This window comes from Carex rostrata, chromosome 10 (assembly GCF_964058835.1).
Source record: "Carex rostrata chromosome 10, lpCarRost1.2, whole genome shotgun sequence".
Taxonomy (NCBI): domain Eukaryota; kingdom Viridiplantae; phylum Streptophyta; class Magnoliopsida; order Poales; family Cyperaceae; genus Carex; species Carex rostrata.
Window position 1 is genome coordinate 10013736 of NC_135927.1, and position 26360 is coordinate 10040095.

The window sequence follows — 26360 nt, forward strand, 5'->3', positions numbered from 1 at the left end:
GTTAGTTGATATTTTTTTTTTTGTCTCCCAGTTAGATTGAGGAATCCGACTAAAGAACATAATAGACTATCTTCTTTTTTTATTTCATTTGAACGTGGCAATGAGTGAGCGAGAAACGTGACAATTAAAAAAAAAAATCGATCTTAATGAAATGCAAATTTTGGTCAAAATGTGCCTGTGAGATACAAATTTTTTTAGAAACGTCAAACGTGGCAATCCAAAAAAAATGGTGCGCACCCAGCTGAGATATCAAGCGGTGCTCTTTTTTAAGACCGCGCATTAAATTGGTGTCCTCTCTCAGAATGTACACCAGATTTGATATGCGAATTGAGAGAGCGTGGGTGGTATTTTTTAAATTATGTTGATTAGAGTGGTGTTTAATTAATTTTAAATTAATGAAATAGTAACTAAAAAAAATTTCGGTTGTTTCAGAGTATGAACTATATATACTTGCAGCCAAGCTAAGGTCGAAAATAAAAAAAGACTATCGAGAACTATGAAAATGATGAATGCTAATATAAAAGTATCACTAATATTATTATTATTAGAGAAATTTAGATATTTCTATCGTAACTTCTTTAAATAGATATTCTTTCTTTCAAATTTAACTCTTTTGGTACTAATTATTACTATTAATATTGTTGTTATTAGTACTATTTGTTGAAAACAAATTAGTTAAAAAAAATTACATTTTTTTACAATAAATAATTGAATTTATTAAATGGCCGTCAATAATTTTCTTACAAAAGGCAATTTCAATATCAAATAAAAGGGAAATATATACCGGAATTTTTATTAATATCCAAAAAGAAATGAAATTTTAGAAACTATCCAGGTTTTCAGATTTTTTTTTAAATCTACCCAAACTGCAAAAAAAATTTGCAGTTTAAAAAAAGAAGAAGAAGAAACCGCAATATTTTTTACGGTTCCAAACCAATATGAATTTTTGTATTTTTTGATATTATTTTTGAATTAAATATAAATATTTATAATTTATTTATTTTTTGTATTGAAATATTAGAAATATTTTATATATTTCTTTGAAAATAGTTGAAATACTATATAATTGATTTATTAGAAATACTGCTACAAATAACTCTGGATCAACATTTTCATGCCAGATTTTTTGCGGTTGTAAGAAAAATTAATATATTTCTTTATGAGTAATTAGAAAAAAAAATGCTTAGATTGTGAGTTATTGATCCCGATTTAAAAGTGACTTCTAAGTAATAAAGAAAATATTGTGATCCTTCTAGTACATTTAATTTTGAAAAAGTTGTATCTATTTTGAGAATTCTTTTTTAATAACAATCATTAAATAACTTAATTTTTTTTCAAAAATAGATACAACTTTGTAGAAATTGAATTTACTAGAAGGATGACAAAATTTTACTTAGAAGTGGCTTTTGAACCGGGATCAATAACTCAAAATCCAAGCATTTTTATTTTGTTTCCAATAACTCATAAAAAAATATTAATTTTTCTTACAGCCGCCAGCATGGAAAATGTTGATCCGGATTATTTGTAGTAGTCTTTCTAATAAATCAAATTATATAGTATTCCATCTATTTTTAAAGAAATATATAAAATATTTCTAATATTTCAATACAAAAAATAAATAAATTATAAATATTTCTATTTAATTCAAAAAATAATATGAAAAATACAAAAAAATTAATATTGGTTTGGAATCGCAAAAAAATATTGGGGTTTCTTCTTCGTCCTTTTTTTTTGAAATCGCAAAAATATTTACGGTTTTGAATTTCAAAACCTCAAAAAAAAATTTACGGTAATTCAGTTTAAAACCATAAAAAAATTTACGTTTTGGATAGATTTTGAAAAAACATGAAAACCTGAAAAGTTTCTGAAATTTCGTATGTTTATTGGAATGTAAAACCATATCTAATTTGTCGAATATGGATCGAATATTATACGATGTTCTTTTTTTTGCTCAGAAAGATTATGCCTGTGGTATTTCTTAAAAAAAATTACACATGTTCAAAATATGAATTTTCATTTGCATTTTTTTTAGCATGTAGATTAATTAATTGATTAAATAAATTAGTTTTCTACAAATTAATTTATTATTTGAACAAATTTCAATCAATATAAAATAACGGCAAACCCTTATCCTTTCTTTAAAAAAAATAATTTAACCGGAATTCCTCCCCAATTCTCTGATCCTTTCGCTGGAGTGGTCCCAAAACGGATCGGACGGTCCGGAATCATTCAGAGATAGGAATTCTCATTTATACTCCTCCCATTCCCACAGTAGCAGCGACACTAACGTTTTTTCTCAAACCCTCTCTCTTCTTCGGTCTCAAACGTCTTGCGGCGGTTGATCGAAAGGCCTAAGAAAGATCTGTGATTCGATCAAACCCAGATCAGCCTTTCTCTTACCAATTCTTACCAATTTCCTCTAGCCTTGAATTGATATCCTTAATTTTGGAACCAATCTCATGAGCAAATAACGGGTTGCGGAAGCAAGCGTGCAAGAGAACAAACGACGGCGGCCACAACGATAATTTGAAGAGGAACAGGAACTGGAGCCAGCAGAGGTCGGTGATGTCATCCAGTGACGGATCTACAATAATTTGGTAAGACCCCAGCCAAGAAAACGATGGTTAATTGTAGAAAGCAATGAATTTCTGTACCAACAAAGTAAAGAATGAAAGATATGGGTGCCCACATTGCACAAAGCAAAAGCATTTGTTCACCATTTCCTTGTTTTCCAATTATGTAATCTTTGATCCTAGTTGAATTAATTAAAGAAATCTAGTTTGTGAACCACATTCTCCAACTATACTCATTCCAATCTCTCTTTCCTCTTATGCTGAGATTTAGCAGAGCAACAGCAGTGCCATCAAGCGGTGGCTCATGCAGCTCAAGGATATCATGTATGATGCCGATGACGTCATCGACCTATGTCAGATCAAGGCAAAGGAACACCTTGCTGGCTCCAGTTCCCATTCCTTTTTAAATTCACGTTGTGGCTTTCGTTTGTTCTCTTGCACTCTTGCTTTAGCAATCCGTTCTTTGCTCATGAGATTGGTTCCAAAATCAAGAATATCAATTCGAGGCTAGAGGTAATTGCCAAGAGAAAGGCTGATCTGGGTTTGACCGAATCACAAATCTTCCTAGGTCTTCCGATTGAGTTTATCGAGTGGACTCGATCATCAGCTGCAAAACTGATCCCTCTATTGTGCTAGATGACATTGTGGGAGAGAAGTTTGAAGAAGATACTGAGCTGGTAGTCAACTGGCTGATCGAAGAAGAGAAGGGTTTGAGAGAAAACGTTGGTGTTGCTGCTAATTCACCTTCCTAATTGGTTGAATTTGGGAGCAGCTCTTCCAAATTTGAGATTTATTCAGATAATTAATTGTGCTTGCTTTGAGGGGCTTGCCCCGTATGCCAACTCCCCAATTTGGATTGTCTTCCCATAAATGATGCATATTCAATTGTGAGTGTGGGAGAAGATTTCTTTTGGGAGGGTATCCAAGGTAGAGATACAATGGCAACGAGTATGCCATGCCCGCATTTCCAAAATTGAGTGAACTAGGTTTTACAAATGTTCAATTGGAAAGAGTGGCAGTGGAGTAAGTGACAACCAGAATACTTGACGGTGACAATTCCACAAAAGCTAAGAATTGAGTGTAGTGAGGAGTTATTTCTGAAGATGGCAAACCAAGAAGAAAGTGGTTCTGAGTGGAACAGATTCAAGCACATTCCTAAGGTGAAGATTAGCACATGGGATGAATCTTTCTATGCTACTTACCAGAAGACACCATTCAGTTTCACTACCAATATAGGCACAAGGTCAGTAGCTATTTAAATAATTTATAATTACAAAACACACATATGCAACCAAATTGGTACCATATCAGTACGGTCGTGGGTTCTTCTTTGGTTTAATTAATTGAGGCTTTATTTAAAAAGAGCGAAAACCATTTAGGGATGGCTATCTGAAGGAGCAACCTGTTTTGATTATCTAAATCATAACATGGATAGGAAACTTCTATCATTCTTTGTATTAACTAACAAAGTGACGAACTGATAAGTGTTCAATAAAAAACTGAGAGATTGGTCTTTTTAAGCTTTAATTTTAAACATTTGCAGTAGTTGGGAACTTGGGATGCATGAATTCTGATTTCTGTCAAAAACATGTTATTAGATTAGTGTTGTTTACTCATTAGTTATTACCATGCCTGCATTCTGTTGAGGTAAGTAGACCACATAAATTGGGAATCTAGAGCTATCTAACATAAGTATAATGATTCAGCAAACAAATATAAATATAGGACAAGAAACTACAGAAATATTAATTTGAAAACCTGCGAGCAATCCTTGGTTTATGGATTAGTGTGCAGTATATTCTATACTAAAAAGCTGATTTATCTTTCCTGTTTGTGCTTTGTAGGTTTAGCTAAACGCATCAAGGTTGAGATTTGCAAATGAGCAGTATTAAAGGTAAAATAAACCGTTGGAAAGGGGATTTCTGCAAAAGGGTGCTTTTATTTCTAATTTTATATCAAATCTGGTTACACGTGTTGTTTTGTGGTTATTTCTCCTTGGTTGTATCTCTGTAATTTCAGATAGCACAATTGGCTCTGTATAGCACTATTTATTTTTGGTTTTGGTGGTTGTTGGATTTTAATTTTTATCAATAATTGATAGTATAAAATTAACCCGTTATAATATCCAGAAAAATTGACAATGACAGTGATTTAAATTCTTTCTGCACAGCTCAGGTAAATCGATACCTAATTATGGTTAATTAAAAATTGTAGACCATAATTGATGTTGAATCAGTTAAATTTCGAGGAACTTAGAGGCATCATGTGCCAGTAAAGCATTTACCAGCAACTAAAATAGACTACCAGTATACGGATGCAAAGCTTGTATCAATCAAAGTTAAAGGATGTGATGATTTGATTTATAGTCAAAAAGGTTGAAATGATTTGATGAAACTTTGTTCCCAAAATGATCTGCGCGGCGAAAACAATATACTTTCATAGACATACGAACTAGTCAGATTTAGATCATTCATTATAAATGAAAGAGGAGTGGAATCATTCATTATAAGATTAAGTAAATGATTTGCATAATTGTATTAGTTAATTTGGAATTTAGGATCACCAGAATAGCTGCATGAAGCACTACATGCATAATGTCACACCTGACCGTTCACTGAACACGACACATAAATTTACTTCATCTTAATCCAAAACAAAAATTAAAAATTTTATATATACGGAACAGATTATCGTATTGTTATTTTAAAAAAAAACATGAATAAGAATTAAACAGAGAGAAAAGGGAATGGATCCAGCCGTAGCTTCAAGTGTAAGGCTTGGATGTTATGAATAGCATAAGGTCTTCCGTACTATGGCTTCAAAAATTTATCGTATAAATTTCAAACTTCAAATTAAATAGTTTAATAATTAGTTATATAATAAGCTTGTAAGTTACTAATTTTTACTATTTTTGAATTTTTTTTACTATTTTTATGATTTATGAAAGATGGCTTAAAAATCAAAGAAAATTGTCAACATTTTAAGCTATTTTTTGCCATCTTTCATAAATCATAAAAAATAGTAAAGAAAATTTCAAAAATAATAAAAATTAGTATTCTACAAGTTTATTATAAAACCAATTTATTGAGCTACTTAAATCAAAATTTGAAGTTTATATAATAAGTTTTGAAGCGGTAGCATGAATGACCTTATGCTATCCATAGCACCCAAACCTTACTTTTTTTTGGTTAAAAAGACCATTGGTCCAGTTTCATTAAGAAACAGAGTTAATTTATACAAGCTACTACCATAGCCAAAAGGCACCATATAGTTGCCAGCAACGAAATATCTATCTAACATGCTTACAAGCATAAAGCTTGTGCACCAGAAGACTAACAACTGTCATAAAGGCAAAAACCTAAGTCTGAACTGACTACCCTAGATAACTGCATATGGACTAATTCCGTTGACCAACAGCACCCTGTGCAACTCTTTTTGTCATTCGGAGTGAGCTTCACCAGAGCGGTACGGTACCAGTTGATCATCGCCAGGCCACCAAATCCGGAGGGGTATGGCATCCAGCATCTCCTCTGTAGGCATCCAGAGCCGAGCCGCCTCCTGAGTTTGCCCCTTCATTGTCTTCTTGCCTAACCAGTATTGAATTAGAGAAACAATTAGGAAAATAATACTACGGCTGGTTCTTGGTGTAACATGTTGAAAGCAAAGTTCATTTCGGTGTTTCCAAATTGTCCAACAAATAGCACTAAAAATTATTAAGAATGCAATTTGATCATATTTGGTTAAAGTCAATGCAAATTTTAGAACATCTTCTATGGTGTGCCAGACACTAAAGTGGTTTTGACTCTATCCCATCCAGAACTAGACTTGTTTGACAAAGGGACACGCAAAAAACAGATGGTTGGCTGTTTCTATTTGATTACAGAACTGACAGGTAATGGGTCCGGTCATGCCTCTAATATGAAGTACATCTTTTGTCAAAATTTTATGTTGGCATGTAATCCACATAAAAATTTGAATTTTATGTGGAATTGGGAGAGACCACCATAGCATAGCATTTTCAACTAATATGCCTCGAAAATTTAATATGCTATAGAGAGATTTGACTGAAAATTGTCCTAATGATTCCCATCGCCATGCCACCTTATCGTGGGAGTGAGTAAATGAGATGGTGCTAATCAGGTGTAAAATAGACCCCCACTCTTGTTGATTTACCCCTGTCAGAGTCCTTCTAAAGGATACACACTCTTCCTGAGAGTACACTACATCTGTTAATAGGATTTGTTGATTCCAGCAGATGTCAATAAACCTTACTCTAGCTTCAATTTTCAATAAACGGCTGAGATAATTAAGTTGTATTAGATATCATAGCAAACAAATCTGACGCAACATCTCAACGCACCCAGAATCAGCTGTATAATTTCGATCCATCATGAAATTAGAGGACCATTTCAATCCAACCAAAAAACGGTTGTTTTAGTTAGTGACGTAAATTTGTGTTGTCATGACACATGTCATATGTTGTGCTGCTATCAAGTCAGATTTTTATATGTCACGATGAATAATAAATTGTATTTTTTTTCTCTCGCGGAGCTATAAAAACTGTATAAATTGTTGTTTTATGATTTTATTAACAATTAAGAAAACCTATGAAAGCTCGCACTAATTAAATGATAACATTAGATAAATCTTTTTCATTATGCACCACCAATTTAGCTATGAAATCTCAGGTCACAATCAAAATCCTAATCCCAAAATAAAGTCGACTAAATATTTTAACATAGTAGCTTTGGCTTCATGCAGCGCACTAACAATAGAATTAAAAAAGGCAATGCATACGGTTTGTGCGCTGCATGAAGTTAAAACTGCTATGTTAAAATCGTTACCAACAAAGTCCGGCACCATTTCTCTTTTTTTGAAAATCTTCGCAGAAGCTATGAAGTTGTGAGAGGGAATTAAACTCTCGACCTTTGGGTATAACAATTATAGGACTTTTTCCTAGCCAATTGCGCTACCTCCCCTTTCTCAAGTTCGGCACCATCTCGGTGGAGTCCGACGCGTGGCATTGTGGGCCCAAGGCGTGCTTGACCAACCTTGACATGTCTTGGACCTCTTGGTGGGTTGCGATGATGATCTAAAATTCCAAATTCCTACATTAATTATTTTCATTCGTTCGAAAAAGACGAATCTTTATATATTTCAAAAATAAATTCTGTACGAATTTTAATTTGTATGAATCTTGATATATAGTTTTTTTGGACCTCAAAAGAGAATTAGTTTCGAAAAATACAGATTTACTAAGACTATGATGCTCTGTAATTTACATCTATCTAGTCATTTAGTATATTTCGATCAGGGTTCTAAATATCTAATTATAGCTACACAATAGCTGTACTATAGTTTTTTCGGACCTCAAAAGCTATAACGCTATTAATCGTTTTTCTTTTATAATGATTATAAATAGCTAGCTATGGTTGTGCTATAGTTTTTTTGGATCTTAAAAGCTATAGTGCTATAATCGCTATTTAAAACCTTGATTTCGATACAACACGCGTTGAATTTGTGTTAATATATCCATTGGATAAAAAAATCAAAGCACATCCAACGATTGCAGATGTTCAAAGTTAGTCAAGCATGAGGGTAATTTAGTGTAACTAGTTTAAATAAATTAAATTTAGTTTTATTATTATTAGAAAAGATTAAAATAAACTAAATTGTCCTGGCCCGCATATTCTAGTGTAATTTAGTGTAATTTATTTCATTCTAATTTAGTTTAATACTATTAACTTCATTGTCAATATAATTATTTTAATCTAGTATAATTTAGTGTAATTTAGTTTCTTGAGTAGAACTAGGATGTTTTTAAGTTCACTAAAATTCTTTATAAACTAAACTCTAATATCTATTAAATTGGTTTAAATTTTTAAAATGATGAATCCAAACTGTTGAAATGGATCCATTTTACAAGTGATACATCCACATACAAAAAAAAAATTAAATTGTAGAATTAATTTAGTAAAAACTCAAGTAGTCAAAATTGAAAGATTTATAAACTGATTTTAATGCATTCATTATTTGAATATTTTTTGAAAACTTAACTATATACAAAATTAATTCGAAAATTTAAAATTTTCACGTGTAAACACAGAACTTATGTCATAAGGTAGATATGACCAAGTCAAAATTAGGATTATAAATTTATTGGAAAAATCTATTTTTTTTAGGAGGCTGATAATTAACCCCACACCTCCCACCCCGCAATTAACCCCGCACAAAATGCCAAAAAACTCCAGCTGTCATTTTTTTTTCCATAAGGTATTAATACTTACGTACAGAAGTATTTATCTCTAAGAACGAAAGTATTTATCTCTAAGTACGAAAGTATTTAAGGGACCATGCACATTTTTTTCATGGAGGGTGGGGGAATCTCAAATCACATGGGGGGACCATGCACGTTTTTAGAGGTGGGTTTTTTTATCTCATTTCAATCTCGTCCACATTTCTCACAATCTATGAAAAATTTTGCGAATCTAAAACCACGAACGTTTTCTACGTAATTTTCTCTTTCAAATGAGATCCATGATGATATACTTTCGAGCAAGTCGTTACAGAAGTATTTATCTCTCATCGTGTAAGTATTTATATCTATACTTGAAAGTATTTTTTTGCATATAATACTTATAATACATGATATTAATACTTTCATATATCAGTATAAAAACTTATAATACATGATATTAATACTTTCATATGTCAGTATAAATACTTATAATAATTGATATTAATACTTTCATATGTCAGTATAAATACTTATAATAATTGATAGTAATACTTTCATATGTCAGTATAAATACTTATAATACATGATATTAATACTTTCATATGTCAGTATAAATACTTATAATACATGATATTAATACTTTCATATGTCAGTATAAATACTTATAATAATTTATAGTAATATTTTTCATATGTCTGTATAGATATAAATACTTTCATGATGAGGGATAAATACTTCTGTAACGAGTTGTCCGAAAGTATGTCATCATGGATCTCATTTGAAAGAGAAAATTACGTAGAAAACGTTCGTGATTTTAGATTCGCAAAATTTTTCATAAATCGTGAGAAATACGAACGAGATCGAAATGAGATCAAACTAATTTGAAGAGAGATAGAGTGGGGGGATGGTGGGGGGATGGAATGGGGGGGAGTAATATAATTGTTCTTTTTTTTAACGACACGAATTTACATTTCTAGTGAGCATATCAACAACTTTGGTAAAACTTCAACTTTAATGGTTCTTTCGGAAAAACCTAATTTTTTTTTCCATATTAACATCTTTAGGAATAACTTGAGCATTTAATGCTTTCGCATCGGAAAAACTCTAATCCTGTTATTTTTTATACGTCTTGCAAGGTTGTAACCAGAACTTACAAACCATATACTCGGGTTTCAATAAAGAATAAAATATCTCCATTCCACTGCATTTCTATTTTTAATTTTAGGGAACAAAACAGAACTGAAGAAGACCTCCATGCAAATTCAAAGGTGAAATTAGCCAGGTAACAAATCTACGCTCTGATTAGAAGTGTTGAGAAAGAAGTAAGAAATATATACTAATTATACAAATAAAAGGATACAAGGAAACCAGAAAAAGAAAAGTAAAACAAAGTACAAGAAATGCATCAAAATCATTTAATCCCTCGGTATATATGGATAGACCTGTCTTATTGCACGCTGTAGATTTAGCACGATCTCTGCATAAGCTGCATACAGAAAAATAACAGTAACATAAGAGGAATTAATTAGCATAGAAATATTAGCACATTCAAGAAAAAAAAGATTTAAATGTACCTTCAGGTAAGCTCATGGTAGTGAGCGCCTCCTCTGCATAAGTCAGGCGTGAAGGAGAGGAATTGACATGACTGCCTCCATTTTCTCCCAAAATGGAGATCTTCTTGGTGGGATGAATTGGCCATGCTAAAACCCTAGCTCTACTTGGCAGTGTAGATACAAGCTCCGCATATCTGACACTTACAGTTACTTTGCTGCATAATAGGGAAATGAAGTACAAAATTAAGAAAAAAATATATATAATATATTACACAGAGAAAATGAATATATATACTACATAAAATAGTGCAGATACCAGTAATAGTCTTCTAATACAAATTCAATCATGTTATAGGGAAGGCTGTGAAAGAGCTCCGTAATTTGGTGTCCGTATAGCTCCTTTACAAGACACACCTACATATATCAACATAAAAATACAGCTTGAAATTATTTTAACCATGAGATTTGTCTATGATGTTTTTCCTAATATTAAAAAAATGTATACAAGTAATAATTACCTGCTCTCTTCTATCAACATAGGCTTGCAACATATCCCCAACACAATCAATGAATTTCTGAAATCATAAACTAATAACATCAGAACTGAGGACATTGTTTCCAAATATGTTGTCCAAAATTTAGAGGTTTTTTTAAGTCGGTGCAAGTACAATTGCATTAGATGATAAGAAATTGGTTTCGGCCTCTTTGATAGGGAGGAAGAATGGAACTGTGTGTTCTAATACTGTCATTTTCTCGAGAAATGATTTACTCTCTAGCACACAATGGTATGGCTCAAATGGCTCTCCTGTGAAACCAAAATAAACAAATATATAAGATACCAAAAGAAATGCATTAATTATTTAATTAACAGAACAATTGTTCTATGTACAAGTATAAAGTGAAAGATACATTTCATGCTTATCCTACACAAGATTAAAACATTCCATGTTTTTCCAACATTATCTTTTTTAACCCCCAACTACTTATCCTCTATTACTGGTTTATATAAAGAGAGCAAAGAGTACAAATGTACAATGGGTACTTTCCCTTTTTTTCTTTAAAACAAATAGGGGTGTAAATGAAATGTTTCTGCAACATTTCCCATGGGGAACATGAACATTTCAATATTTTTACGAAAAAATGGGAATTTTCTCATTTTGAAGGGAATTCCAAACATTATGTTTAGCATAGATAAATTTTCATTTCTTTAATAAATGCCTCAATATTTCTTAATAAGCATGCATATTTCAGCACTCATATCTAATTCAAAAAACCTTTGCATACCAGCAAAAAAAGTCTCATATAGTATGCCAATTCTTGCGCCATCCAAACAATATATGACCTATTGCACACATATAGACACCAAACTCAGTTCATAAAAGCAATACTAAAAAAATCAAATTCCTACAAAGAAAAATGAATATTTTAGAAAACGGTACCTTGTTCTTAATTCTATAAGCAGTCCTTATTTGCTGTTGATCTGCTGGTACACTTGTCATGCCTCGCAAAGCCTTCCTATCAGCCTCAATATGAACCTAATTTATTAAATAGTGTAGAACTGTGGCTGAGAACCAATTAAGGCCTAATTGCACAAAAATGAGTACAAAATTCTTATGATAATGAAGTTTTATTTCAACAGTTGTATTAACTCGATAAGAGGATGTTTAATTGGGGATAATTACCCAAATGGGAATAAAAGAATGGATTTATCTGATGGCTAGATTTACATAACAAAAACCCTATTTGACTTGATCAAAGCTTAACTGAAAAATCTATAAACATTATTTGGAAAGGATTGAACTACTACATTGCACATCGCTTGAAACCAAATTGCAGTTTAATTTGGAAAGGTTTAAATTTTTATAAAGATTTACATAAAATGGAGGTTCCACTTCAAGTTGCATGCTTGCATTCGGTATATTTGCAAAATAAAAAATTAATACCTTCTCACGAATGGTGGCAATAAGACCATCGTTCCATTGCTCTTCATCTAAACATATCTCTACAAAGTTTCAGACACAGCACAGTTAGAATTACCATATTGTTATATGCTACTAATGTAGTTACATAGCATACCAATTAGGGTTTCCAGTTGGCCCACAACGGCCAACTAGCTGTAAAGTATCAGCATACAAGTCTGGTCCTAATAATACCAGCCTGATAGAGTCAGTAAATAAATCCCAGACTTCAATTACAAATTATACCTCTAACTTATTTAAGACATGCACCCACAAAACATGCAAGTTTTATCGTATTGACCTAAGGATTGCAATTAAAAAAAAAAAAAAAAATACAAGAGACCTTATAAAAGTCATATTATCGGACATTTAGTGTACCTCCTAAAAAACATACCTTCGGCATTGGAAACTCTAGCAGCGGAAAATTCTCTTTGCAATCGCTCAAATATTATCTTATCTGAATCCCTGTTTAAATAAAGATATTGCATAAGAAACTTAATCTGGTGTCAGGTTATTGTAGATAGTGATCAAAGGCGCAGTTACCTTGAAAGGCGTTCTTTCAAGTTTTCGTGTCTTTTCAAAAGAGCTGACACTGCAAGTGACAAAAATTACTTATTTAGCCCAAACTTTACTATAAAATAAAAACAATTGTAAAACGGTCATTAGAAGCATGCTTAGATGAATATATACATCGTGCCCGTGTTGCGTCCAATCGTGTATCCTCTTCTTTGAATAAAACCTAAACAAGAAAAATAAAATCAACACAGCAAATCAATTTCAAGATTATTATTATTTTTAAAATAAATCATAGTAAAAGAAATATGATTTTAATTACCATTTCACTGGATTGTGGATGAGACTTCCTCCTAAACTGTTCAGCATGCTGAAATTGTATTATAAAAAAGAAGTCACTAAAATATAAAAATTGTAGTTTCACCCTTGGATGAACTAAATTAGCAGTCAAGCAGGAATACATTAAACTAACCTATAAACGTTCACTAAAAGAATTCCTTTCACAATATTGAACGGGAAATTTGAAGCAAGAAAAAAAAAAGGAAAAAAAAATGTAAAGAACAGGAAACCTCTAAAGGACTAGTTCTAGCCATGGTTGGCTCCGTGGAAATTTTCTCTGTCGACGCCATCAGCGAATCACCGGAGCCTCTAACCCTAACCCCTCCCTCCCTCTCCCTTTGGCTCTCTCTCTCTCAATTTTCGTTACCTTGCTGTTTTCGCGGTACCCTCTCTTCCTTCCAAGTGAGGTGCTACCCCTTCTTTGATTTCTTTTTTGTCGGATCCTCTCAGGAAAAGGATCCTCTGAGGTAACTGATATTTTTAGTTTCAATCACGGACCGTCCTATCAGAATCCGGGCCAATTTGCCCGAGACTGTAATGCACTGGTCTCATGTGCTAGTGCTACAGTGCTAGTATATAATGAACTGACAGGATTCAAACTCAAAAATTCTGTTACCTCAGGTGATATAGTAAACAGATCATGGACGGTCTCAGCTGGATCCAAGCCATCCATTTTAGATCTGAACATTCATATCAAGTCTGATGTGCCACTGGCCGTATTACTTGGTGACCAACATTCGGGATTAATTTGGGCCATTTGTTCTGTAATAAACGTCCAAGATCTACCGGGACGGTCCAAAAGGAATCCACCCAGTTGGAGAGAATCCAACCCGTCTAGATTAAAACTTCGGACTTCTAAATCGGAAGATATGGTAACGGATCTCGTCAGATCCGGCCCGTTTAAGTGATAGACATTTGATATATTTTTTTTTCGTCTACATCTAGCCCGTTTCAGTGATATATATTATTAGTTTCCTTTGATTTGTTATAATTTATAAATGATCTAAAAATGAATTATTGAAAATGTGGGTTGGGATAAATATGAATTTCAGCTTCCTATAAAAATTCTCCAAATTACATCATACTGCAATAAACAAAGAACAACGGACAACACACAAACATACAATAACAGAGAAATACAATAGAATAAATAATGAAGTAGAAAATTATCTGACATCATCAATGCACTAATAAACAATAACGAAGCATATGAAACACATCTGCCAGTACAAGTCTTTAAACTAAAGAAACCCTACTACCGCCATATAAAGCACCTCCCTATCCTCTCTTATTGTACAAAAAAAAAAAAAATCAAATATTTTAGAATCAAGTCTAATCTAAGTTTCCATCTTCATGCAATTCACAGGGGTAACAACCAGTGGCTTATTGCCTCCGGTTGAACCATCTCCAGTCGTACCAGTAGTTGTAGTAGTGGTAGTGATATGTTCTTCCATACTGTCAGAACCTACCTCTTGATCATCTGCAGCTGTTGGAGATACTGGAGGATCCAGTGAATCCCAGCTCAGGTGTTCTCCAGTTAGAACTCCTGGCTCTTCACTTATCCACTCGTCAAGCAGGTCAATGTTGTCAAGGCTTATTGGATCTGACTGCTCTTTATTTTTCCTCATAAACCTAAACAATGTACACATATTCTGCATCATATGTTTCTTTTATCGTACAATTTTTTTTTTTGTATATATTCATGAAAAAAGAGAACCTTTCACGAAGCTTGAGGTTGTACCGAACAAAAACTAAATCTTCGAGCCGCTTATATTCAATATGATTTTGTTTTTTCGAGATGAGGAATTGGAAAGCATTCCAGTTCCTCTCTCTCCCAGAGGCACTACAGCATTGACTCAATACACGGATTGCAAATCTCTGAAGCTCTGGTGTATCATTTCCAAATTGTTCCCACCATGCAACTACATAAAATTTATTGTAATCAAAATAATAATTATAAGGATGATGGTATGAAAATCAAATAAGAAGGTATGCAAGTTTGAAATTTTGTTGCTGCTTATTTAATTGTAGCTATCAACAGACCAACACCAGTAGTACCAGTTCTTCACATATTTTCTGCTGGAACTGTAACAGTATATTTTCTCCTAAATTATCAGCACCAAAAAGTACCAACAGATGCCAGTAGAGATAACCATTGTCATTGTTATAGTTCTGGTACTAATCAAAGCAAGAAATACAATGACAAATTCATGGTAAGAATGACAACTACCATAATCCCAAAAGCACTTCTGGTACGAGCATGAGAATAATGACTGGCACAAGACTTTGACATGACTTTACAGTACTTGAAACAATACCAGTATTCCAAAATATACCATCCAAGACTACCTACCAGGATTCAGCTTCTCTCTCTGCCGTACCGCAATAGGCAGCCCGAAATCCCCAGCCGAATCCTTGTATTCCTCCAATTGAGCGCTAATCATATCTTGCACCTCATAATCCTGTACTAATCTGCTAATAGTCATGAGCAAACCTCTGGTAACCTCCTGCTTAGCAAATCCAGGCCTGAAATATATACCGGGGTTTAAAAAGCATCCAGCAGCATGCAAAGGGCTACTCAGTTGCTTGTCCCACCATGTGTCAATTACCCTCAGGTATGGCCCACACAAGGAAGCTTTGTTTTTCATCCTGAGGCGAATTGATTCTTTTGCCCCTTCCATGGCCTCAAACAGGTATCCCATTGAGGGTCTCTCATCCGAGTCCACCAGCCGTAAAACTCTGATCAGGGGTTCGGTAACTTTTACTATGTGCTGGCACTGAGTCCAGAAATCTTTATCCTGCAAAACAATTCTTGAAATCTCAGTTCCCAAACTGCTTTTCCCGAATTCTGACTCCAACCATTTGTTGCAAGTGAACATTTGCTTGAGCTCCTTTTTGAATCTTAACAAACACTGGAGGGTTAAAAAATGGGTAGCAAATCGGCTCAAAGAGGGGCGGGTTAAGTCACGGCCGTTAGTGAAATCCCGCCGCATAAGAGATAATACCCACGCACGGTTGTATATAAAGTTTGTTATTTTACGTGCCTTTTTTAGGGTTTCATCAATGTTAGAAAAATATCTCGGGTCAGAGAGATTCTCAAGCATTAGGTCAATACAGTTAGCTGCACAAGGAGACCAGAAGAAGGTACCGTACCGGTCCTGTACAGCCTTGCCTGCTGCCTTGAAATCTTTATCAGTATCAGTAATGAACTGAACCACATTCTCAGGGCCCACATCCCGTACCACCTCGTCAAAAATATCAACCAGGCCGGCCTCATTTTTCATACTGGTAGTGGAAGAAACATCAACTGATTTGAGAAACACTGTACCTCTCGCAGAAAACACAAGAAAATTAATTATCTGAGTTTTCCCATTATTCACCAAACGGTCCACCATTATAGAGCACCCATATATCCTCCAAATATTCCTTATTCCAAATAAATATTCCTTTATTTCGTCATAAACATCCTTTAAAAGTGGGCCCCGCAAGTCATGATAAGACGGGCCTTCAAACCCAGGACCTGCATCTGTTAATGAATCAACCATCTCTTGATAATACCTTGATCTGGCACCATCAAATGGTACCTTTGCATCGTACCACCACCTTGCCATGGCAAGCCTGGCAGCTCTTACCGGGTCTCGCAAACCCGACCCGTTTCGACTAATTGGGGTGACAACTTGTGGAGTGAGGTAGCTTGCATAGCGTTGTTTCTTAGAACGCACCCTACCACCAGTATGTGGTGAAATTACAAAATCGTCCCCATGCTCGTCTTCTTCGGTCTCTTCTCCTGCATCCTCTTGGTCTGGATCCGGGTCAAAAATTGGCGGTTCCACCTGAATTGGCATCTGTGGGTCCGCTTCAAATCTGACAATCTCATACAGGCTCTTTCGTTTCCTCTTTCTCTTATTTTTGTTCTCCATTGAAGAGAGGCTCTCGACTAGCTTTTTCATGTGGTTTCTTATGTCTTCTGGAACCTTCTGACAGATTTCAACCTGTCCCCTGATACCTGGTATGGTATAGTATAGCAGGATCATCAGGTGAGATCTTGAATTTTGCATTTTAAAGTTGGAACGACATGAAATAAGAAAAAATCGGAATTTCATAACATAGTTTTTGAACTAAGCAGATCAGTATTAGGTATTTGTAAATAATATGGTACAGAACCAGTTAATACTATTACCAGAGTAATTGTATTTGAAACAGACCAGTACTGAGGTATCAGAATGAAATCACGTCCGACACAACAGATGCCAAAATGAGAAAGACATCCTCAATAAACAAGTAGAAGTTAATTTGATCTTTTCACTTTCATGTAAATGAGCAACAAATCAAACCACCATTGATGCAGTAAGGCATGATTGCTTTGATTTAGCGTTAGTCACAAGGTATAAAAAAGATGCCTTGTAAACAGCATGGCAGCACTAACACTGGCACCAGCAACAGTACCAGTAAGTAACTGACTGGAATGGTACCGTATGATATCAAATCCAAGAGTAGAAGCTTTAGCAGAAATATGGATCGACCTTTAAAAAACTTTTTAACTTAACCAGAACCAAGTATTAAACTATTAAAACTGGTAAAGTTTTAATAAAGGACTGTACCAGAGAGGTGGTACTTAAAGCGGGTAATGCCACCACCACTGATCTTCTTGCCGCAGTGAAGGCAGATCATGCTGTTTCGTATTCCTGGGATGGGCTCCGCATGGACCCATGCAGGGTCATTCTGCTTTGGTTTTCTGTGCACTGGTGTCACGTTGACCACTGTGGTGTCACCTGTTGATGAGTTGTCAGCTGCCATTGTCACTGGATCTGAAATGAGAGAGAGAGAGAGAGAGATTAGCTTAGCATTTAAAAAAAAAACCAGAGAGAGAGAGAGATTAGTTTGAACTAATTTATAGAAAAAATAAAAGAAAATTTTACGCACTGAGAATTAATGGAAATAAAAAAAAGAAAAAAAAAAGAGAAGTGTTATAAAGCAAAAAACAGATTTTTTTTTTTTTTTATTTACAATGATTATCCTGCCAACGTTACCGGACATTCACTGGAGAGAAACATAACAACAACAACAAAAAAAAATCTACAATAGGAAGTTACAAAATATCGTGCAAAATAATTGCAGTGCTCCAACAACACTTGAGACAAACAGAACAAACAAATAGAACATACAAGGCTTTTACAGGCCTGGTTGCTAATGCAAGGACCAGATAATTAGATACAAACAAAAATGAAAATTCAAGATAAACCCAGCAAGAACAAATATTTGTAAATTTCCTTATATGCACACATCTCAAACTCTATTATCTATATTCAAGCCCTGGAGGCTGATATCTGTGCAGGTGCCTCACCATTGGTACATTGTAAAATCAACATTTTACTGTATGACAGCAAATGAGTTTCACATTTTATCAGTATAAATAATTCAATTTTCAAAGATAGAACTTATCTAACATTCTATGAAGATTATAACAATCAATGAAAAACAGTAATAAGAATCGTGTGAATTGTAGCCATATTGGCGCATTACTAGCAGCAAACCATGCAAAGTTTAATTTGAAGTAATTGGACAGGGAAGCAATTGAACTACTATCCAATATCCACCAGTAACTAGCCACATCATTTGGTACTAATTTTTGGGCTAAAATACAACAAAAGAAAATCACTACATTAATTTTCTAATGAGAAAGAAATGCCTAGATTATATGCAACAACTATTTTCAATAGAAAACAAAAATTGAAACTATTACCTTGAACTGTGGTGATTACTAAGAAAGCGAGAGAGACTGAGAGTGTGCCCCACTTGTCAATGGCAAACAGATACAGAGAAAGAAGAGGATAAATAACTACCAGGATGAATCACTGCTACATAATATAAGATGGGTTCATTAGTCTCCAGTTCAAATATTTATCACACCAGTCAGAAGCTTGGTATCATCTCTGTACCATTGTTATTGAAAACAAAAAAGGATGAAATTTGATACCTAATTTGGTAGTACACACTAGTACCAATGCCAACTGGTACAGTACTAAACCTCACATGAACATCATGGGTATGTTAAGGACAACTAGAATTGAAGGGATCAGAAAATGTAACAGCAATTAATAAAAAGATTTACTACCTAAAAAAATAACAGAGTTTAGTGAGTTTTATAGCGCTGAGCTGGCTGCTTGTCAGAAGCCAACCTGTAAATCCAGTACACCTAAAAGCAAAAGTAGTAATCAATAAAATTAATCAAGAGAAGATAAAATAGAAGTCTTTGGACAAATTGCCTAAAGAGCTTAATATTTATAATGAGAAAAGGCCGGTTATTGTGGATGCACTCTTCTTTGCACAATTCAACAATGCTGAACCAATGAGATTGAGAAAAACATAGAATGTGAATTGATTTAAAAGCACAAATATTTGAAAACACCTTGACAAAAGAAAGAGAGATATATATTTGAATTGCCATGATTCTTAAGTTAATTATGAGAAACAATCATATATCTGGTGCAACCAGGCAAGGTATTCTGGCAGATTAGCAATGTGAATTTCGATTCCAAATTTATGAGGTAAAAGTAAAACGAGGTAAAACAAAACTTAGTTGGAAACTAGTGTTAAAGAACATGTTTGGAAAGCTAACGCTTTTTACATCCCAATTTCCACAGCATTTTTAAGGCAATTTTTCCTCTCTTCTTCTATCAAATTGAGAACAGATCTCATGGATTGGATCTTTTTTTTAAATTCCATCCAAATATCGTATAATCAAGTCCAGGTATTCCAGCGATGATTTCGCGACTATCATATCTCTGGTGGGTTTTATCAGTAATTCGCGAACTTTTCAGGGGCATTGATCAGAACACATATTTTCACGGGCAAAATCGGAAAACAACAAACCCAATTAAAAACCATCGAAAAGAAGACCGAAATAACAACAGAACCGACAATGTAGCCACAGATGCAATAAACAAAAATTCAAAGCAAAATCGTGAATAGAAGAGGGAGGGTTTACCAAAGCTATAACGTGAGCCGCGAGTAGAAAAACGACGATAATAGGCGCAGCTTCGCTGATCTCCATTGCTAGGGTTTCTCTCCTTCTATACTTTTTCTCTCGCCTCTTCAGATCAATTCCTGCATCTGTGTGTGTTATTCAATGCAAGTTGTAAGCTGTGCCGCTTGGTGCTGTGCTCTGTGGTTCGCTCGGAGGAAGAAAGAAAGTACAAAAAAAAAAAAAAGGGGGACCAAATAGGAAATTTTGATTAATTCTTCCCCTTTTTCTTATGTGGCAAATAATTAATATATTAAATGTAAGCCTCAATTCAATTCCCTAAGTTCGTGAATACTTAGGTAACTCAAATTTTGAGTTTATATTTAGAGTGTCCGATCATAATTCGGGTCAATCTGGGCCGAGAAAAAAATGCCCGTGTTGCTTTAATATTCGTGCAAAAGAAGATTGGACGGTCTTAATCTAAAACAAAATTTTGAGTTACCTCAGGTGATATTAATTCCGTAAGGAGTGACTCCATTTTGATCTTGGACGAATCTTAAAGTATTTCCGTGTACTTAAATCTGGTTCGTTTTAATTAGGCTTGGCTGGTGCTAATCTTATCAATCTGTTTTTATTGGGTTTATGGGCTGGGCTGGGCTGGGCTGGGCTGTACTAGGGATTTTACACTTGACACCCTGTAATTAAGTATTTCCGTTATAACAATTATAAGAATACAATTTTCTATCATATTAATCATTTTAGTACTTATTTGTTTAGTTACTTTAAACCCTCTCCATTTCCTCAATACATTCTAATTTTAATTTATAGTTTAGTATTTTTTTTTTTTGTAATTTTTTTTTTCAAAGAGTTGGAATTACTTTACGTCATTATCTTCATTTCAAAGTTTAAATAGCCGATTTGAACCGTTAAACATGACCTCGTTTTTTATTGTATTTGGAAACCAAATTCTATAGTTCTTAGAATTTGTTTACTATTTATTTAGATAAGTAGAATATTACTGTTTTTGGATGGTCCAGTGAATCAATGGATTTTCTACATATCTAAAAGATAGTAAAAATATTCTAAAAATATATCTCCGTATATATCTTAATCATATTTAACTGTTCGGATCGACTATTTACTTTGAAAGCGAAGATATAAACGTAAAGTAAAATATGGCATGTGATACATAAAATAGTTGAAGATGTTGATGTATCATTTTAGTAAAATTGTGTAAATTATTAGTCCATATCAGTGCAGTTAAAAATTATAAGTACCAAATCAACATTTGTCATTCCTTGTAATATGAAGATGTTTTACGATTCAGATAATTAATGCAGATTGGGCTGGATTGAGACGAAAACCAACCCATCAAATCCTTTGGGTGGCCCACATGTCATGTCATGTTAGGATTAATGAAATCTAGAGAGGGACCTCCTTTCTAAATACTGTACTGATGTTGTAAATAAAACAATATTATATATGGTTCGCATCAGGGGCGGATCTAGAATTTTTATCAAGGTAGGGCACTAATTGGATTCAAATAGTTAATCGGGTTCAAATCCATTAACTTATCGGGTATAATATTATATTCAAAATAAATGTCTCAATTTTATTATACAATAAAAGCATACAAAAATTATAAGTACATTGCAATTTCCAATATTACACAACAAATAATGTTACATACTTGACAAAATAAAATAACATTTAAGAAGCAAAGAAAATATTTTTTTGTTAATAATAGAAACCGAACCAAAATATCAATAATATACCATTTTACAGTGGCTCAGAGTTAATATTTGAATGGAATTCCAATTGAGCTTGTGGTGAATATATACATGTATACTTGTAGAATGCCAATTGGGCTTTCGGTGAATAGATAAGATGAAATATATAAAATGGAATGCTAACAGGAAGGTAGACACATAGACAACATGCACATATAGTCACTAAATATTTGGGCTTTCGGTGAGCCCAATTAATTTGAAATCTGAAAAGTTAAATGTCATATATAATAAATCAATGGGTTCCATTGTCAGACTTGTCTTCTTCAGTTTTCTCTTATTTTCTTTATAATTTCTGTTCTACAGCCAATTTTGATCAAAGCAAAGGTATTTATTTTAAATCATATTTTTTCACAAAATAGTGACTAAGTCAAAGCAAAGATATTTTTGAACCAGGGATAGGCACTCCACCAAATTAGGGGTGGGCATAGAAAAAGATTAGTACTAATTCTATAAGAAAAAAAATTCAAATCTAGGGGTAGGCACTTGCCTACCCCTAGGCTTTCATAGATCCGCCCCTGGTTGGCATGGAAATGTTGATTGTGTTTTCTATAGTGCCCAAGAAACTGTTGCCCTTTTATTTCTTCTTTATAGACTTGTATTATCCGACACGGATACACAGGACCAAGACAGCTCACTGCTGGATTCTGCCGAGGACCCTGGTCTTGTTTTAGAAAGGTTGGTTCTAGCTGATCATTTGAGTGACCGTGCAGTTTCTGATGCTATTGATCGTGTTGCTGGCCTTCTGCTTACTATTTCTTTCTCATCAGCTAGTGCCTCCTCTTCTTGTGATATAGCCATTTTTGATCTCATTTAGTATTACTATTTGATGTCATGTTCATATGTTTTTTTTAGACTATGCTGTTAGATGTTGATGGACTGTATGCTCGTTTTTTTTCTAGACCTGTTGTATGAACTCTTTTGTTTTGTAATGAAACTGGTGATAATACCACTTTTATCAAAAAAATATATATATATTATCTGAAGAGATCATGTATTACATTAATTGGATTTTGATTTTCTATATTGGACATGTTTCTTTATTGAAAATATAATGGAATCAAGGTAAATCATTTAACATTCATAAACTTTATTGCATTTGCTTTTTGTCCGTTTGATCTTCTTCTCTGATTATTTGTACGGTCTAATGGTTCACATTTTTTTCTGTTGGATTATAAAATAATAAAATAATTATTTTCATGGATTGTTATATTTTAGTCCCTAAATTAATTTATGCATTCAATTATTATATTATGTGATTCTTATTTAAATTAATTCATCAATCTGCTCTGTCTTAATTTAAATTCCAATTTTTTTCCCCAGTTAGTTGTTAATTGCTCACTAAAATGACAAATTACCATGCATTGAATTATTTATGTAGTTGTTCCAAATATTGCATCAAAATTGACCAACGGCTATTAATTTTAAAACAGTAATAAACAAGAAGTTCTGAAAATTTGTTGAATATTAAGGTAAAATTATAGTAAATTTATCACATAATGAGATATTTTTACTTAACTATTCAAGCGGTATGAATTAAAACTTTACATTCTGAGGGAGATGTAATATCTAAATTACAATTACCAGTTTTTTTAATTTACCAATGCAGAATTTGGGTAAATATTATTGTTGTTGTTGTTGTTATTATCATTATTATTATTAGAGGAGGGTTCAAATGCACCCAAATTTTTGTGCACCTAAATGCACCCTATCTTTGAAGTCATTTTTCTCCATTTTCAAAGTCCGAATAGTCAATCCGAACCGTTAGATGTGATCTATATATTAAGATGTGCTTGGAGACCAAATTTTACATTTTTTGGAATTTTTTTACTATTTATTAAGCCATTTTGAAAATCGCTGAATTTACATTTTCTGGACCATTGGATCAGCGATTTTTCAAAGTGGCTTAATAAATAGTAAAAAAATTCCAAAAAATGTAAAATTTGGTCTCCAAGCACATCTTAATATATAGATCACATCTAACGGTTCGGATTGACTATTCGGACTTTGAAAACGGAGAAAAAGGATAGGGTGCATTTGGGTGCACAAAAATTTGGGTGCATTTGAACCCTCCTCTTATTATTATTATGTAATATAATCGCAAGTGTGTGACCACAATTTACTATTTTATATGAAATATCGAGTTCAATCTATCAAATCCGTATTAACTACATGTAAGGAGATTTGGATAATTATCTTCGCCTATTTATTGCTCTAAAAGCTCAAAAGTGCCGAAGTTAACTGTAATTTGCTATTTTGTAAGGTCAATAAACAAATTCCCAATTATTGCTTATACACAAATTATTGTGTTCTTAAGCCCACTTAGGTATAATTGGAATGGAAACATAATAATAATTCAATTCATTTCAATAGAATATAGTTTTAAAACAAAGATTTGGAATTGAATGTTTAAGATTGAAATGGTTAAATTAAAAGTAATTTGAAAGCAAATGAAACAAGTTATAATTTATTTTAACAAAATTACAGCAGTTACTATTAAAAAAATTCCATCTTTTTTCTCATTCACATTAATTCTCTCCCCTCTCTCTTTTTGTTTCCCTCTCCATTGCTCTCCAGTCCCAATACAACTATTTTTTCCTTTAAGTTGCTCTCCACCTCAACATCCATTTCAGATCAATTTTTCTTTTAAGTCACTCCATATATAAACAGAGTCCAAAATTTAAGTCACCTCAATATAATTGAACAGAGTCCAAAATTTATAAAACTTTAATAACTCAAAATTTAAAACTTAAGAGTCAAAATAAAATCGTTAGATGTGATCTATGTTATTTTCTCTATGTGCTCATAAAAAACTATCACATTTTAATTTTGTTTTTATGTGAATCAATAAGTTCAAAAATCAACGTCTAGAAATCATCCATATTAATGCATTTTTTACAAGCTCTTGATGACAATCAAAATAAAATTGAAATGACATTAAGTTAGTTATTAAGAAGGGAGCAAAAAGCGTGCGATGAAATACGAAGTGCATGTAGAAAGAAAGTAAATGAGTGATTATGCATTGTATATGTGTGACAAATAGTCTTTTTTTACTTGATGCACTTAAGACAACATTATCTTGCATGAATTGTAGATGAAAAGAACTTACAGATAATTATCTATTAACAAATAAAATTTTGATAGCATTATTTTCTAGTTAAGTGTCTCGCATTGCTTCAACACATGTATTTCTTTTCTTGTAAAAAAAGTAAATTAATAATTTTAGTGTACATGCAAATATATTAATATCTAATTTTATAGTGCATTTGGCTAAATTTTTAATCATGAGGATTATAGTAATTTTTTAACCACTAATGGAGCTGTTAAACATGAGGAATTTAATAAAAAAATTCTATCACTAATAAAGCTATACCCGGCATTCAGTTCATTGGTTTTGGGAATAAAAAAAGAAACTTTTGTATTAAATGTACACAATTGATAGATGAACAGGAATTTAGCAGACAAGATTTAAGGCACAATTCATTATTAAAATCAAGGGTTGTAAATTTTAAATCTAGTAGACTGGTAGCAAGGTTTATTGCAAAAATAATGTCTCTTTTATCTGCATAATTGAATAGTTGTTGTGCTGAATCAATTATCAATAAGAGGAGATGCATGCTTCTACTTTAACAGTTCATAAATTTAATTGTGCACACCAATCACGATGCATATCAAACGGTCTATATCAAGCATCGAAAGCACCCTGTGTGCCCTGAATTCGCATCCTCTGAGATATCTCATATTTTGCGTAACTTTTTTCGGAAAATCTCAACTGTTCAAATACGTTAATTTCAAAGCTCAAATGATGCTGCTCCCTACACTATTCTTGAATTGGCACCAGACACGTCGGTCACGCAAAATATGAGATATCTCATAGGATACACACTCGTGTTCGTATCCTCTGCATTAACTCAAAAGATTCTCTTTTGAGTTAATGAATCTCAGCCGTCTGATTTTAAACAGAGCTAATTTGATTTCTACTTATAATATAAGGGTCTTTTAATATTAGTGCGGATCTAATTTATACGAATTTTAAAACAGATCGAACGGTGGAGATTCATTAATTAAAAAGATTCCCTTTAGAGTTAATGCAGAGGATACGAATTCGTTCCCCTTCACATAAGCTCACTTTTCAAGGCAAAACAACATTCCAAGTAGAATATGGCCAAGTGAATACCAGTTTCAGTTTTTAGGCAAAACAACGTAAGACATGTTATTGTTTTAAAAATCTATCATATTGACTTGAAACTATAAATTTAATTTATTAAAATTATTTTACTTCGTCATTGATGCTTTTACATATAAAATAAAATTTATACTATTTTGAGTTCATTTAGTATAAAATTAAGTGGTAAAATAAAAATAAAAATTAAATGTATTAAAATTAACTTTAAAAAAATCATTTTCATTTTTCATGAGTCACGCCTCCGATGTT

The 26360-nt window shown here is 33.1% G+C and overlaps 2 protein-coding genes and 1 long non-coding RNA gene across 6 annotated transcripts; 1 reads left to right on the forward strand and 2 right to left on the reverse strand.

Annotated features, from left to right (window-relative positions):
• The first annotated feature begins 2307 nt into the window (after window positions 1–2307).
• Window positions 2308–4637, forward strand: LOC144561004 (uncharacterized). 2 transcript variants are annotated; one of them, XR_013513546.1, is made up of 3 exons: window positions 2308–2597; window positions 2845–3816; window positions 4418–4637. It is a non-coding gene; the product is annotated as an uncharacterized LOC144561004 (long non-coding RNA). The 2 variants fall into 2 exon arrangements; XR_013513545.1 differs by having other exon boundaries at window positions 2848–3816.
• A 5451-nt stretch (window positions 4638–10088) lies between these two features.
• LOC144561072 (centromere protein O) lies at window positions 10089–13594 on the reverse strand. Its single transcript, XM_078310280.1, has 13 exons — window positions 13405–13594; window positions 13158–13205; window positions 13013–13061; window positions 12866–12914; window positions 12717–12787; window positions 12308–12366; window positions 11804–11899; window positions 11649–11706; window positions 11033–11169; window positions 10883–10939; window positions 10681–10778; window positions 10386–10579; window positions 10089–10297 (listed from the first exon to the last, which is right to left on the reverse strand). The coding sequence occupies exons 1-13, from the start codon at window positions 13462–13464 to the stop codon at window positions 10227–10229; spliced, it is 1047 nt and encodes a 348-aa protein (XP_078166406.1). The 5' UTR covers window positions 13465–13594; the 3' UTR covers window positions 10089–10226.
• A 689-nt stretch (window positions 13595–14283) lies between these two features.
• On the reverse strand, window positions 14284–20437 carry LOC144561073 (uncharacterized). Of its 3 annotated transcripts, none has more exons than XM_078310281.1 (7): window positions 20163–20437; window positions 19290–19370; window positions 18918–19029; window positions 17776–17982; window positions 15528–17180; window positions 14892–15096; window positions 14284–14806 (listed from the first exon to the last, which is right to left on the reverse strand). In XM_078310281.1, the coding sequence occupies exons 4-7, from the start codon at window positions 17969–17971 to the stop codon at window positions 14512–14514; spliced, it is 2349 nt and encodes a 782-aa protein (XP_078166407.1). In that variant the 5' UTR covers window positions 17972–17982; window positions 18918–19029; window positions 19290–19370; window positions 20163–20437; the 3' UTR covers window positions 14284–14511. The 3 variants fall into 3 exon arrangements, with proteins under 3 accessions (XP_078166407.1, XP_078166408.1, XP_078166409.1); XM_078310282.1 differs by having other exon boundaries at window positions 18918–19032; window positions 20163–20432; XM_078310283.1 differs by having other exon boundaries at window positions 18918–19107; window positions 20163–20432.
• Between the last annotated feature and the right edge of the window lie 5923 nt (window positions 20438–26360).